Source organism: Pteronotus mesoamericanus, unplaced genomic scaffold, assembly GCF_021234165.1.
Source record: "Pteronotus mesoamericanus isolate MK-2021 breed Mesoamerican mustached bat unplaced genomic scaffold, CSHL_Meso_final contig_101, whole genome shotgun sequence".
In the NCBI taxonomy this organism is placed as follows: Eukaryota; Metazoa; Chordata; class Mammalia; order Chiroptera; family Mormoopidae; genus Pteronotus; species Pteronotus mesoamericanus.
The window spans coordinates 13231366-13247915 of NW_026555001.1; the positions used below are offsets into that span (position 1 = coordinate 13231366).

At 43.8% G+C, this 16550-nt stretch overlaps 1 protein-coding gene and 1 pseudogene across 1 annotated transcript in view; both read left to right on the plus strand.

Moving 5' to 3' along the window:
- The first annotated feature begins 3816 nt into the window (after window positions 1-3816).
- The window catches only part of ALK (ALK receptor tyrosine kinase), a 632462-nt gene continuing 619728 nt past the window's right edge, over window positions 3817-16550 (plus strand). The window contains exon 1 of the mRNA XM_054565684.1: window positions 3817-4498. Coding sequence (XP_054421659.1) covers window positions 3817-4498 — 682 coding nt within the window. The remainder of the gene's footprint in view (window positions 4499-16550) is intronic.
- On the plus strand, window positions 11359-14316 carry LOC129067873 (4-hydroxybenzoate polyprenyltransferase, mitochondrial-like; annotated as a pseudogene).

The following is a 16550-nucleotide window of genomic DNA, read 5'->3' on the forward strand; positions in this document are numbered from 1 at the left end:
TGTGAGGTTGCTCAGGATTTGAGAGCATGAAACTTTTAGTCAGATATCCAGGTTCAAATAATTTAACAAATCTTGTTATCTATGTAGTTTTGGAAAGTTATCTAGTTATGTATGTAGTGTTGTTGGAAAGTTACCCTTTCTGAGCTTTCATTTGTGATCTGTAAAATAGAGGAGATACTATTACTTCCCCTCATAGTGTTATTGTGAATATTAAATGAGATAATATATGATAATTATTTTGAAATATGCTGGCCTATAATAAATATAAGTGTACAAGACATGTTTGCTAGTACTTTTTCTTACACTTTTAATCTTTTTGTCTCTATTTCCCCCGCTTGCTTTTAACTGCACTCTCTCATTTCGCATCTTCTAGATGACAATGATATAGGATAGACCTGTCAAAATTATAGCTATCAGCATGAGGAAAAGGCCTTATTTGTTCCAGCAGGATGTGTAAATTTTGGGGGGGAAGAATCAATGGTTTGAATTCCAACTCTGTTATTTACTTGTTGTTTGACCTTGGGCAGGTTATTTTGCCTCTTTGAGCCTTAGCTGTTTTGTCGCTGCCATGGAAATAACAGTATGTAACTTTCCCCAAAAGGTTACAGTATGATGTCACACACACACACACACACACACACACACACACTCACTCACTCACACAGATGCATATGCATAGTGACTGATAGACTTTATTAATGTTCATTCCTGTCTCCTTTTTTAAATTAACAAAAAGGGAACATGTTTGAGATTTGGTGTGATATAATCTACAGGAAGAAGCACTTGCCTTTCCTTGGGGGAAATTTGAGATAATTTAGAAAAGCGTGAGAATTAATCAAGACCTCTGCATTTACTGGGTGCAAACGCAATGCAATGAATGGTCCAGGGTAGTAACCTGGAGAAATGTAAAAATCCTCACAGCTCATCTGAAGTTTCAAGCCTCTGCAGCCCCCTAGTGGCCATTGATTGTAGCAGACGATCTATAATTAATTGACAAATTACTGGAGTCAATTTAACTTAGAACAAGAATTAATATAGCGAATAGGGGATGGAGTGAGGAGTGGAAGGGCTTAAATTTTAGTTTTTAAAAAATATTTTAAATGGAAAATTATTCTTTCATTAGGGCACATGTGCGCAAAACCTGATGAAAATCCAAATATATATGCTCACATACTAGCAAAGTATCAACTTCTATACCCTTTCCTTCCTCTTTTTCTCTTCCTTCCTCCCTGCCTTCCTCCACCTAGGTAGGAGCGTAATTTATTCTTAGGTCAAATTAATCTTTGCCCTTAAATTTGAAGAGCCAGTGTACCCAGTTTGAGTTTCGGGGAGAGGCCAGTTGCCTTTCAAATAAAGAGAGTTGCCAAACATAGAGCAGAAAGCAAGTCATTCCTAGAAAGAACAATTTTTTTTTTGTTACTGGGTCTTCCGGTTGCCACAGGCATTATACTACAATGTTCAAAAGAGCCCAGCTTTGGAGAGTGGGGACCCTGCTTGGCCATTACCTTCTGTGGGGCAGTACGCAAGTGACTGCAGCCTTTTGAGGCTCACTGAGAGAAATTCAACTCTACTCTGTGCTCTGACTCCACGAGGAAACTCCTCTGCTACCTGCCAGGCTATTGAGCTCCTGAAGGGAAGATCTTGCCTTATTTTTAACTCCTGCAGTTAGTACAAGATCTGACAATTGACCTTTAAGAAGAAGGAATGCAGAGGAATTTGTGTGAACTAAAGGTTGTAGTTTTGTTTCTTGTTCTAGTGGATCATCACTTGTTATAAACACAGCCATTATCTGAGTTCTGTGTAGGCAGCTAGGAGAGAGATGAAGGGAAAGAGAGACCAGAGGTGCAGTCCTTACTTCACAGGGAATTAAAAAAAAGGCCTGCGGTTCTGAACTCTCGAGATTGTGAGGAAGAGTATCAGATCATTATTCTTACCAGCTAAGTTACTTCTAGATCTTCTTGGACTGTTACTCAAAGTCAGGGAATGGTAGTATGGTGAAACAGTGGTTAAGAGCAGATGAGTATGCACTTTGGAGACAGGTATGACTATGTGATCCAGGGAAAATCAATTAAGATTTCTGCGACTCAATTCTTCATCTCTGAAACTGGACTTTAAAATATTTACCTTGCGGAGACTGAAGGAAGTGACACATGTAAGTACTATTCTGAGAAAACCCGGGGGAATGTCAGGTCTGAAAAGTATTTATTTTAGCAGAACTCTGCGTTATCACTGTCACTCTCCATCCACAACCCTGCCAATTTTCCCTGTGTAGATGACGGACTGCAAGGTTCTCAGAAATGCGTTCAAATGATAGAAGGGTCAGAGAAGAGTCTCTCAGGACCCTAGTCCAAGCTCTCCTCGTATTTGGCAATGTCAAACCTGCCCCTTCTTCCCCTCCTTCCTAATCCTCGCCTCCAGTTTTATTCCAGAACATGATTTTTCCGAAGTCGGACCCATTTAATCTCTTAAATGCATAATTAGGGAGAGTGCTTGATTGCAAAGGCCTCTTCCATCCTCCCATTTATCTAAAACAAGCTCTTGTTCACACAGCAGAGAAATAGGGCAGGGAATCTGGAGGTGGAGGAAGGAAGGAGCGGGGAGGGGGTGGAGGGAGGGCAGGACGGGCTCTGTGTTTTTCTCAATGAATGTCGAGGTCTCTGCAGATTTGCATAGGAGCCGACATCGCTGCGCCATTGGTTGGCAGATGTGAGAGGGGCGGGGCAGGCCTGCGTAGGTCTAGCCGCGGCAGGAGTTGGTTTTTGAGTCCCGCCCCCACCGAGTCCCCGCCCCCTCGCGGCGCGCGCTCGCGGCTCGGCTCTGCCAGCTAGCTGTAAGTGGCGGGCGCCCAGGCAGATGCGATCCAGCGGCTCCGGGGCGACAGCGGCGGTAGCAGCTGGCACTTCCTTCCGCCGCTGTCTGAAGGGTCGCGGGGCACTACGGCGCCTTCCGGCCGCCCTCCGGCCAGCCTACCCGAAGCCGCTGGGGCTGCCGATGCATGAGGACAGGGCAGCAAGATTTCGGGCTCTCCTGCCCTGAATGATTTCAGTCAGCTACTGCCGCTGGGGCCGCTTTGGTGGTGCCTGAGAACTCTGAAGAGAAGCGACACGGGAGGAGAGCAAGGAAGCTACTACAAACTTGCGCCTGAGCCTCCGCTTCACAGTGCGGGGGCTCAATTCAAGCCCAGAAGTTTAGCGAGTGGTGCAATCCGAAGAATTCCCGCAGCGAAGGGCCGCAGGAGGGTACGCGTGAAGCAGTCCCCGCCCTTGCCACCCCCCTACCTCCGAAAGAGGGGGCGAGAAGCTCAAAGGTGCTGAAGAGCGTGCAGCAGCCTCCCGGAACAGCAGACAGCAGCTCGGAGCCACCGTTCCCAGCTGGAAAGTTGTGGAGGATTGGAGGCCAATCCAGAGCGGACAGACCCAGCTCAGGCCGCAGGGGGCAGGGGCAGACGGTACCCAACTGCCACCTCCCTTCGACCATCGTAGTTTTTCTTGTTCCAGAGCACAGCGAGCGAGCTACAGACGGGGGCGCGGCACACAAGAGGCGCAGGGTCCCAGCTGCTGAGCCCAGAGCGCTTCAGCCTCTCTTGACACGCCCCTGAGCTTCCAGCTCAGTTCTGTTGGAGACTACTGCTGGCCTCCTTGCAGTTGGAGGAAAGCGAGAGAATCATCGAGTACGCGAACAGTTCTCCAGAGACCAGGTGGAAGCAGCCGTTCAGGACCAAGGACTGTTTGGAGCCCTTTCCCATTTGGGAAGCGAAGGGCGAGGCTGGATTCCGGAGAGTCAGGAGCGTAGTATAAATAACCTTTCTCTGGCGGGATGGGAGCCATAGGACTCCTATGGCTGCTGCCGCCTCTGTTTTCAGCAGCAGCCTTGGGCCCCGGGACCGAGACCGGCACCGGCCAGCGCGTGGGCTCACCCGCAGCGGGGCCGGCGCTGCAGCCCCGAGAACCGCTTAGCTACTCGCGTCTGCAGAGGAAGAGCCTGGCCGTGGACTTTGTGGTGCCCTCGCTCTTCCGCGTCTATGCCCGGGAGCTGCTGCTGCCGCCGCCTTCCCCCTCGCAGCCAAGGGATGGCCGACCGGAGGCGCGCGGCTCGCTGGCTCTAGATTGCGCCCCATTGCTTAGGCTGGTGGGGCCACCACCCGGAGTTTCCTGGACAGCGGGCACCACCAGCTCCCCAGCCCCGGCGCAGACGCTGTCCAGGGTGCTGAAGGGAGGCTCCGTTCGCAAGCTCCGACGCGCCAAGCAGCTGGTGCTGGAGTTGGGAGAGGAGGCTATCCTCGAGGGCTGCGTCGGGCCCCCAGGGGAGGCGACTGCAGGGCTGCTCCAGTTCAACCTTAGTGAGCTGTTCAGCTGGTGGATTCGCCACGGCGAGGGTCGGCTGAGGATCCGCCTGATGCCTGAGAAGAAGGCGTCGGAAGTAGGCAGAGAGGGAAAGCTGTCAGCAGCGATCCGTGCCTCCCAGCCCCGCCTTTTCTTCCAGATCTTTGGGACCTGGGGTGAGCACCTCCCGCCTTAGCTTGTCGGCATTTGTTTTGTTTTTGTTTTTATTTTTTTAAGACATCAATTTGCAGCCACTGTCAACTAACTCCCATTTCCAAAACCTCTGCCTCTAGTTCTTAGTCCCCTTTTCTCTTTCTGCAAACGTTTTCCCCGGTTAGATCATATTTTCTCCATGAAGGCAGTCATTCCCCAAAGGTCTTCCTTCCTCTTCAGCCATCAAATGGGGAGAAAAGTTTTCTGGTCCTGGCAGATTGCCGCCGCCTCCTGACTTACAGAGTGTTCCAGCCAAAATCAATCAGATGCCCTTCTTCGGCGGCCCTTGCAACAGTCAAAATACCTCTGTTATTTCTATGTCTCAAGTTTAGTTCTGGGTCTAAAAACTATTGCCCATCTTTCCTTCTTCTAGTTCCCCTTCCTGGCCACCACAAGTTTGGGTAATGTGGTACACTTCCTTAGGGAATCTAGAATTTCTCCCCATAATGAATTCCACCCAGCTGTTTTTTCCAAATGTTGAGTTACCTAGGGATTGCCTCTTCATTAGTTTGTCCTTCCCCAACCCCAGTTTGCTGTCTACTTTCAAACTCTTGTGATTCCTCTCAGATGTTGTTGGGAGAGAGCCAGAGAAGCTACAGGACAGGGCACAGGAGGGAGATGTGAAGAGAAGGGAGTAAAGTTGCCAAGATAGTCTTCCTTTGGGGAGTCACTGTGAAGTCAGGAAGAGAAAATAGTTGATTTTCCTGTCTTCCCCTGCCCCCTTCCTTCTCTCCCATTCTTATCTTGAATGTCTGCAGTGGCAGCTCTGGATGACTGTCTCTGGCAGGCCTGTTTCACTGCAGTTCTCTCTGCTGGAGACTCCTGAAATGAGGTTTCTGTTTCATTTACTCTCTCATTTTCTTCCCATATTCACTGAGTTGTGTGTGTGTGCCGGGGAGTGGGGGTGGGGTGGAGGGGGCACTTACTTCTGTCTCTTCCCATGGTATCCTTTGACTGGATAACCAGGCGGTTTTGAAAGGATATTTCTCTAGTAAGACCACTGGGGAAAGACTTGTGAATAAAATACACAATGTAAATGAATGAGAAAGCACAGAAAAGAAACCATGCCTTTAAAAAGCCTACACCAATTCATTTGAGCAAACCCAGCATGTTTTATGTCATTCTTATCATCAGAAATAAATGAAATTCTTATGCCCCACTGGTTACTAATGCCTAGTATTAATTGGATGAAAAGCATTTTTAAAAAAGCCCATTGTAGAGCTACAGGTATCTCCCATGCTTGTCCCAACACACACACGCATACTCCTACATAACCCCAGAACTCTGATGCAGCAGTGATAATCAGAAGCTGAGGCTCCTCAGTCATGGCATGGTAAACATACTGGTATGTGGTCCCCAAACAAAACAGAGTCTGGATGCACATTTTAGCATTAACATCAGCGGCATTGACATCTAAAATGACCCCTTTCTGCGCAATGCTGGAATATATATCAATGCATAGTAAAAGGCAGGGTCTGCCTTCTGTGAACTGAGATAGGAGACCAATACTGTTGTCTCACCGGAGGTACTTTTGTAAAGAACAGCTGTGTTTTAATGTCATCGTGGCTTCTGTGGTTTATACACACAACATTCTCTTTTAGTGCCTAATATTTTAGTAATGGATATAAAAATGACTTCTCTGGGAATGTGGAATTTTTTTTCCACTTTCATGTCTATGAGCATCTCTAGAGCTTTCCCATCACTTCTTCTAAATGACCATAGGCCCTAGCAGGCTAGATCAGCTATTGTTAGATGTTGGTGACAGGCAGAAAGGGTCCTTTCTGCAGCCCTGAACCTGCCTATAAACTGGCAGGTTGCATGAAGTTATTAGAGGGTATCTCTAAAGAGTCACATGCTTAATGCATTTGAAGAATATATTCTAGTTGAGCTTTAGATAGGAGATGAAGCTGCTGAGTGAGGGAGTTTTGCGTAGCTTTGAGAGCTGCTCTGATACTGGGAGTAGGGAAGCACTGTGAGCATCCCAAGTCCTCCTTCAGCAGCACAGTCTGTTTGGCAGCTGGACCAAGCCCTTATGCATCATTTGACACATCTAGCAATCCTGGTTTTAGAAAGAGCCAGGATGCTGCCATTAAAAAGCTAGAAATTTTGGCCAAGCATTTTTCAGCAGGATTGGGATCAAATGATAATTGATAGGATCAAATAAGACACTAAGTGTAACTGGATGAGTGCCCCATGACCTTTAGAGAGACAGACAGCTTATTGAAAAGCACTTCTGGCCTTGTGGTGATCACACTTGGAACAGGCTGGACTCTCCTGCTCTGAGGCATATGCTGTCTTCAGTTAGGCAACTGGCCATGCAGGGCTGACCTCTTGTCTTACCACTGCCTCCCCAGCCTCATTCAGATGTATTCTCCACCGCAGGACTTCCCCATGGAGGGAGTGGTCACACCCTGCTATGTCATGTTTCATGTTTGGGGCAACATACATCATTGTGGTTTCATTCATTTCCTTGTACAGAAATTTAAGTTGAGGTTCTCGCACTTGGATTGATTTCACTATTTATCATGTTTGAGGAAGTGAGTTTATTCTTTTTATATAGATTGTGATTTATAGAAAAGGCATTTAACTCCTCTGTGACATAGAATCTTCAAGTATAAAAAGAGAAAATAGGCATAACTCAGTTTATATCTCCATGCCTCTGCCCAGATGACTGGTGGTCTGGCCTTGAGGGGCACAAGGATGAGGTTATCTGTGGGGGGCGGGGGTGGAGAGGAGAGGATGCGTGTTGTGCCACCCCTTGTGGTGGGGGCCCCAAGGAGTCCATTAGTCTGGCTGAAGATAGGTTCCTAAATCTGAGCAGGATCATGACTAGGGATGGGCTAAAAATGGAAAAGTACCCTGTCAGTACAAAGCAATATCTTGGGATTGATTGTGGTTTGGGCTGTCTGAGATGACAAAAGGATGTCTGAGACACCTTGTAACACATGACATGCTAATGTTTTTTCTATGTGAATTGCTTTGAGCTCACAAATGGGATCAGTATTTCAAAGTCGGAGGCGGGCCCCCAGAGCACCCATTCATGGAGAAGAGGTAGAGAGACGGTTGCTGGGGCTGTGCCAGTGGCAGTGCACCGTCAGTCCGGACCTCAGAAAGAGGTCTGCCTGGAGGCTACACACTGCTTACAGCTGTACTCTGTATCCTGTTTTGTAGATGTTTTAACATCTTGTTTCTGCCATCCCCTAGGCAGAGGTCTAGAGGATGATGACTTGTGGTGGGATAGGAGGGCCTATTTCCCTGTAAGTACTCCCTTTCTTCCCACTCCAGGAAAGGGGATATATGACTGGGGACTTTGCATGTACTATGGGGAGGCCTGAGCGATTTAAAGTAGTTGTGTGCAATCTAATACACTTGACTCTTGACCTCATATATCTGTCAGTCCCTTCCCATTTCATTTCTGGAGAGGACAAAGAGAGTGAAGGAAGAGAGAGAGGAAATTGGAGCTCTCAGAAGGGATATCAGTTATTGGAAGTGAGTTGGGAGAGATGGAACTAGACCAGAGAAGAGCAGAGAGCTGATTTAAGAGTTGAAGGGACTGATTTATGATGAAAGATGAAAAGAATTAAATATGTATGGCTGGGCTAAGTGGCAATGAAGAGAAAGCTATGGAAACAATCTATAGATCTCTGAAGAGGGAGAGTGGCAGTGAAGGAGAGGAGTTATTTAGTGTGGCCCATAGAAGTAATAGGATGATACTTTCAGAAGGAAACTTCAGGTTGGGTATCAGGGAAACCTTATTTTCTGAAATTGACACTCCTTTACTATGGAATAGAACTCCAGGGGAGCAAAGAGTAAGGTGAGATGTGGGTCAGACAAGCCACAAAGTTCATAATTAATCAGTTCTGTACTTTCAAATGTTGAGAAGCCACAATGGGCAGGAGAGCTGGGATGGGGAACAGTGTCAGGAATCAGGATCCTTTGGGATACAACTCTATTTTCTGTTTTATTTCTTTATTCATAATTTTTTAATTTTTCCATTACAGTTGACACACAATATTATGTTAGTTTTAGGTATACAACATCCTGATTAGGCATCTATGTAACTTATGAAGTGATTGCCATGACAGGATTTAACTCTTGAGAGCCTATGAGTTTTGGTGTTTCCAGAGCAAAGATAAAATAATTGCATGTGTATCTTTGAGTTTGGTGGGAAGTGTTTATTAGAATTTTGTTAATGAAAAAAAAATTGAAATTACTGGGCTTATTCTTCTCTGCCCCCAGATTAAACACAGAGTACTTCTCTAGGGCATTGTCCGTATATACACTGTGGGGAGGCACACTCACCAAAGCATTAGGATGCATCTGTAGTCATGTGCATCACCACGTCATGGACAGGGCAGAAGGTACCTGGGTCTTGAGAAGATGAGATCAGTTCTAGGTTTGGTGGACTCCTACTGGCTACCTGAAAACCCTTGGCAATGCTGAGAGTGTATAGGGCTATTTGAAAAAAGTTCATCTAAATCCAATTGATCCTTTCACAAATGTACAAAAAGAAGGAGAACTCATGATGGGTTTTTTGTGTGGGGAGGAAAGTGTTATCATTAGTAAAAATGAATCTTTATAAGGAGATTTGTCTGCTGAAGGTTGGGGGAACTAGCCTGCAGGGAGAAGGGAGAGAGTATTGGATCAGCAGAAGTTGCAGTTCCTTGCCACTCTTCAGATTATTGCTTGATAAATTCACTTCATGGGAATTTGCCCAGCTTGACTCCTAAAAGACATTTTGCCTTTATGACCGTTATTAATGTCCTCTTATGGGATTTACAGTTTATAAAGCATTTCACATTTATTATTTTTACCAATCCTATGGCAGGGCAAGTAATCATTTTATTTCTTAAGTGGAGTAACTGAAACCTAGGTGTTTGATAACACTTCTTCAGGATTATACAGGTAGGAAGTGGTAGACCTGGAAACTTTAATTTATGTCCTGAGAGGTTATGAGATGCTAGATGCTGTGCTAGGTGCTGCCTAGGACCACAGGTCCCCTTTTGTTCAAATGAGAGCTCTTTCCACTAAGGGCATCATCTCAAGGTGCAGATTATAAACAACCAGGACATGTAAATAAATGAAAATCTTTATTTTATCTTTGTTATAAGACCATGAAACAAATGTTTGGTGTTCCATGGCCATGACTTAGAAAAGTTTCTCACAATTTCTGAGTCCCAGTTTCATTATTAGAAAAAATGGGAATAGTGATAGTTTCTATCTCAAGGTGTTGTCATGGGGGTTAAATTAAGTGATACGTGTAAATACTTAACCCAGTAAAATATACGTAAAACAGTACTCCCTCATTACGCACCATATGGCTTTCCCGAGGAGGAGCAATACCCCAATGTTGCATATACACTTGAGTCAGTTTGAACCGGGGCCACCTGGCGTGGCGCAGCCCTTTTTTGTGGCTGTACGTGGCAGCCCTGGCAGCAGCAGTTGTGGTGCTGTGGGTTTCCATGCAACTAACTTCTGACCCCTGACAGACGAGAGGTGTGCTCTGGTGGAGATGGCGAGAGTGACCCGCATGGAAGCTTCTGTTATCTTGCTATGGGAGGCTCGCCTTTCCCAGAATTGTGGATGAGGAGGATTGAGGTGTGGTGTTTCAATTAATTTCTACCAACTTGTATCCTCATATTCACAGTCCAGTTCTTTTTCTTCTGTAGAAAGAAACCAAGCCCTAACGTAATGAAAGTATGAAATCTAATACTGAGAAAGAATAAGATAGAGGCATTACAGAGGAGTAGTTTTCAGATAGTGGATCTTCCTGGAGAGGGACCTATGTCGTTCAGGCCCCTCCATGCCCAGATAAGTGCTGGGTCACTGGCCTCTGGAGACTCCTCTGTTGTAATTAGCTGGAGATGTGCCCTTTTCTTACATTTCTAGCCTCACCATTCATTGTCGAGAGAAAGGCAGGAGAGATGAAAAGTACCAACTGGTTAGTGCACAAGAGCCCATAAAGACCAGTTAAACCTTTGAGATTCCAGGGAAACATGACCCAAGGATCTGAGTGGGAGGCTGCCCCAGGAAAATGCCTCCATCCAAAAAAAGCTGTTAAGCATCTGCACAGCATTTTACAGGTGGTGTTTTTTATGAGCCATAGCTGAGAGATTGCCTCCGACAGAAGCCCATGGACATCATCTCTCCTTGGGAGTAGATGAAGAATAGGGAGTATTGGTGAGAATGATTATAGGTGTCCAGGAATCACATGGAGAGAGCTGTGAATAAAGCCACCAAGGAGCCCTACGGATGCCCTCTTCCTTAGAGACATCATGTCTCCTCTGGTCTAGGATGTGGCCAGTGTTTCTTAATCTAGTGATGACCTGGTTCTTTCACACAGGTCAAAGTGTGAAGAAGGAGAAGTTAAAGGAGGGTTTTGGCCTGGCAGTGAGGTACGGAGGGGGTGGGAGGTATCCCAGTACCTTTTTTGATGAGCCAATTTTTCAGAACAACTTTTTTTTTTTCCTTCAGCAAATCTTGTGAAGGATTTTCCAGCTGGGCTATTCTGAGCTTAGGTCTTTTTTTTTCCCCAGGGGAATATCAGAATCACTCTGTGATATAATGTAGGCATTCCAGAAAGTGGAAGGTCCCAGGCTGGACAGAAGAACTCCCTCGGGGCAAATATACCCAACCCTTACCTTTGTGGCTAAGGAATGACAGGAGCATGCAGAGGTAGGCAAGCAGAATTCTCTAGAGTAAGAAAAGGGCTAAAGGGAAGCAACTAACCAAAGGAAAATTTAATCCATTGACTATAGTTTTTTTTCCCCTCTTTTTTATCTTTTATTCAGTTTTCTTTGGAATATAGTTCATGAGGGTAGGCATGGGCAGGTCTCCTTTACAGATCCTTTCTGCACTCTCAGCCCAGATAATTAAAGTAAGTGTTCTGTGGCAGAGAGGACACTAGACTAGGAGACTGAAGACTTAGATTCTATTATGATATTTGCTTTTTATTCACTTTGAAATCTTGTGAAACTCCTTTAATCTTATTGAGCCTCTGAGTCACTGGCTTCTTGGTTCCTAAAGGAGATAATATAAAACTTGTCTTGACTACCTCATGGAATCTCTATGAGCATTGTATGAGATAACTTACGTGAAAGGCCTCAGTCTGGATTATTTAGAAATAAATATATAAGGCAGTAGAGAAATGAATATACAAGGTTGTAAAAAGTGCTGAGAGTCTGCTTCATCCATTTATGGTTTCAACCTACCCTTGGCTTTAGGAGTAGCAGCATAAAGGTCCCAGATTTTGAGGCAGACCTTGGGGTTCAATTAACAGCTCAGTGGTTCTGGACAGGGGTTATGTGGCCGCTCCCAAAGATTTCTCAAAATGTGTTTCCCTCGCGCCCACTGGAGTCAATTTTCTCAATTCTAGATTTTCTGGAAATGAATCTCTGATAGTCGGACACTAAGAACCTGCATTTTAGCCCTAGCTGGAGTGGCTCAGTGGATTGAGCACTGGCCTGCAAACCAAAGCGTTGCCAGTTCGATTCCCTACTGGGCACATGCCTGGGTTGCAGGCAAGGTCCCTCATAGTGGGCGCATGAGAGGCAACTGCACATTGATGTTTCTCTCTTTCTTCCTCCCTTCCCCTCTCTAAAAATAAATAAATAAAAAAGTATTTAAAAAATTCTTATTAAAAAAAGAACCTGCATTTTAACATCAGAAAATGATTTTTTAAAAAAGTTGAGGAATGACAAATATAAATTTCATTGAATGCATTAATCTGCGTACAGCTTGATGATAATTCACATATGCAAAATCCATATAATCACTGCTCAGATAAAGACACACAACATTTCTAGCATCCCAGAAAGTTCCCTCTTGTCCTTTTCTAGTCTGTATCTTCCCCCTGCTGAAGGTAACATCCTTCTAATCTCCACATCATCAGTTAGTGATGCTTGGTTTTGAACTTCGTGTAGATGAAATCATATCTTATGTATTAGGCTTCTTTTACTCCACATGATTTCTGTGGGCTTCATCAATGTCATTGTGTGTACCAGTATTCTCCTTTCTTTTTTTAAATGCTGTATTGTAGTCCTTTATGTGAATATAACACAACTTATTTAACCATTTTCCTACCATTTATGGAAAAGTAAATCTAAAAGAGTCTATCCCAAATAATGGGTAGCATAGTCTTAAATGTGGAGTTGAAGCCCTGCTCTACCATTTACTGGCCCAAGGCTATTTATTTTCTTATCTTTGAACTTCAGTTTTCTTATTTGTAAAGTGAGGAAAATAATATCAATCTTCCAGGGTTATTGTGATAATTAAATGTGATGAGGCATGTAGTAGGCCCTGGCACACAGCCGGTATTCAGTAGTGTTAGCTTTTTCTCTCAGTTCTTGATTATATGTTTTTCCCCTTGACGGCCAGCATGGAGACTTCAGAAATTTCCTGAAGCAGGGAAGGGGAAGTCTTTTACAAGTGAGACCATTAATTCACAGAGGTAAAAGTATTAATGAAAAACCATGTAAACTATGTGTAATAATTTTTAATAAATGCTTTTATTTAAAATTAACAAAATAATTTTAATAAAACAAATATTTTTACACTAACTTTCAAAATTAACAAAGAAAATAAATTATTCAATAAATAAATCAAAAAATTAAAAAAAAAACCACACACCTCTTTGGTCTTGCATCCAGATCAACTAAAGAAGAGAGGAAAACCCCATGCCTTGAGGGTAGCTTGGGGCTTGCGTGGGGCCCGCGGGCTGTGACGCAGGCGTGGCTGCTCCCGGGGGCCTTGCTGGATCCCACTCAGCCCATAAGCCAAGGCAGTCCTGGACTTAGCCCTGCCCTCTGCAGCCCTGTCTGCACCTTTTGTTGTAGGGGAAGCCCATTGGAACCTGGTTGCCTTAGCTGCCATGTACCTGGAGCGTTGGTTTGGCAGCGGAACCGGGTTGTTTTCCAGATTAGTACGTGTTATCTCCTCTTTGGCACTGGAGCTGTTCTGATGCGTGGAGCAGGCTTTACTATTAGTGACATGTGGGACTGGGATGGGACTCTGATAAAAAGGTTTCAAGGACAACAAATCACCCAGTAGCAGCTGGAGACATTTCAACTTTTCAGTCCCTTGTTTTTCTTTGGGGACAGCTGACCTTGGTTGTTCTTTTGTGGCTGAACTGCTACAGTATAGCTCTTGGAGCAGCACCCCTACTTCTTGTCATTACCTACCCCCTAATGAAGAGAATTATGGACTGGCCTCATTTAGCCTTGGAGTTCCCTTTTAATTGGGGAGCACTGCTTGGGTGGTATGCTGTCACGGGCTCGTGTGATCCATCTGTTTGACTACCTCTTTATTTTCCTGGAATTATGTGGGCTCTAATATATGATGCTATCTGTGCCCATCAGGACAAGGGAGGTGATGCTCTGATTGGTGTTAAGTCCACAGCACTGAGATTTCATGAAAACACTGAGCAGTGGCTTAGTGGCTTCAGTGTAGGGACACGGAGGACGCTGAGCCTGGGGGGAGTGAACGCTGGTCAGACCATGCTCTGTCGCACTACCCTGGCTGCCACGGGAGCCCGTCTGACTCACCGGTTTACAGTCTAGACATCCACAGACATGAGGATTGTTGGGATAAATTTGCCTCCCACCGAACAATAGGACTGATAGTTTTTTCAGCGATTGTCCTTGGGAACTTGTGGAAAGAAAAGAGGACAGACGAAACAAAGAAAAATATAGATAGAACAGAAAATGAGCAAATGGAGTTTATCAAGGAATTTTTAAATCAGACTTTTACAAAACACTCTCACATCTTGTTGCTACATAATTAGATTTGAATAAGAGTCTTACACTATGTGAAAGAATTAAGAACCAGAAGATGACGACTTGGAGTGTATTTGCCTGATTTTAGTTTAAGTATTTACTAGAGAAATTTTTCCTCTGTCACAGAAACCTGAGACTCTTCAGGATTTGAGATGACCTTGAGTATTTAAGCTGATGTGATCTGCTCATTATAATTCTTATCTGTAGTTATGGGAATTGTATGACTTTAGAAGAAACCTGACATGTATCTCACCTAAATGAATGTCTAGAGGAAAAATGAACTCTCTTTTTAGGGAAAAATAAAGAGAGTTGGCCCTTGTTGTTCTTTATTGTGACCTTTACTCACTGCCAGCAGTTGTAATTCAGAAAACTATTCTGTTATTTTAAAAATATATTTTAGGAGAATTTAAGTAAATAAAAAATTTTCCTACTATAATTATAAAAAATAGAGGAAAAAGTGTAGAGGAGACAGAAAAAGATGGACAGAGAAACAACCACATTTAAGAAAGAGACAAAAATGACTGAGAATAACAAAGCTACAGGTGGGGAAACAGAAGAATGTGAAAGGAGAGGCAGCCCAGGGATACAGAGGGCAGGGCAGGAATTACCTCCTGGGTGCTGAGGTGCGTAGATACAGAAAAAGAGACCAAAAGAGTGACAAAAAGAGAATGAGGGAGAGGAGGTGGGGAGGAGGGGGCATTTGATTATTTTGACTTGGAATGATTCTGACCTGGCGTCAAAATCTGCACTCCAGTTCTGTGTCCAACTTTATATGATGTTTGTTTTCAATTTCATTGAAGTATAACTCATAATGCACCTATTTTAAGTGTACCATTTGATTTGTTTAATAAATCTATACAGCTGTGCACCCACCACTCTAATTAGGATAGAGAACATTTCTGTCAATCCCTAGAAGATCCTTCTTGACTTTTTGCAATGAACCCTTTACACTTCCTGTTTTAGGCAACTTTTGATTTGATTCCTATCACGATATATTAGTTTTGTCTGTTTTTGAGGTTCATATACATCACACAGTATATTCTCTTTTGTGTCTTGCTTCTTTCATTTAGAACAATGCTTTTATTTGTGTTGTTGTGCATATTAGTAGTTTAGTTCTTTTTATTGCTGGATAGTATTTCATTGTATGAAAATACCACACTTTTTTTTTTAACCCATTCATCTGTTGATGGACATGTGTTTTCATTTTGGGGCTCTCATGAATAAAGCTGTTACAAACATTTTGTGTACAAGTCATTTGTGGACATATGTTGTCAGTTCTCTTAAATCCAATATGAAATTGCTGGATTTTATGGTAAATGTATGTTTAACTTTATAAGAAATTGAAAAACTTTTTCCAAGTAGTTTTACCATTTTATATTCTCCACAGTCCTGTATGAGAGTTCTATTTGCTCCACATCATTGGGAATACTTGGTATTGCCAAAGCATGGTAGTATCTCATGGTTTTAATGTATCTTTCTTTGTATTCATTATCTAGCATTGCATAGGAGATTATCCTAAAACTTAGTGGCTCAGAATAACAACGACAACAACAGTATACTGTATTATCTTTTATTGTTCCTATAAGTTCGGAATTTAGGAACAGCTTGACTTGGGTATTTTTTGCTTGGCCTCTCATGAAATTATAGTCAGGTATCAGCCACTGCTGCAGTCATCTTAAAGCTGGACCAGAGCTGCACGGTCTACTTACAACATGCCTTGCTCACGTGGCTGGCAAGCTGATGCTGGCTATTTGTGGGAGGTCTCGGTCCTCCAGGTGGTTCTCTCCATATACCTGCTGGAACATCTTTGTGGCGCGGTGTCTGGCTTCCCTCAGAGTGAGAATCAATTGAGATGGTCATATAATCTTTCTTCCTTTTTTGTAAATATGAGGAATTATAGAGTTTGATTTTAAATGTTCAATTAGCTTTACATTCCCAGGATAAACCCCACATGGTCATGATATATTATCCTTTTTATATATTGCTGGGTCAACTCACTACTAGCTCATTGAGGATTTCTGCAGCTTTTGTTAGTAAGTATTATTGGTCTGTAGTTTGCTTGTCTTGGACAGGTTTTAGGGTCTGGGTAATGATAGGCTTATAAAGTGAGTTGGTGAGTGCTCACTAATTTTCTAATTTTCATGGAAGAGAATTGTAATTTTTTCTTTCTTGAATTTTTATGGAGTAGAATTTGCCACTGAAGTCGTCTTGGCCTGGGAATATGGTCTTTGTTGGAAAGTTT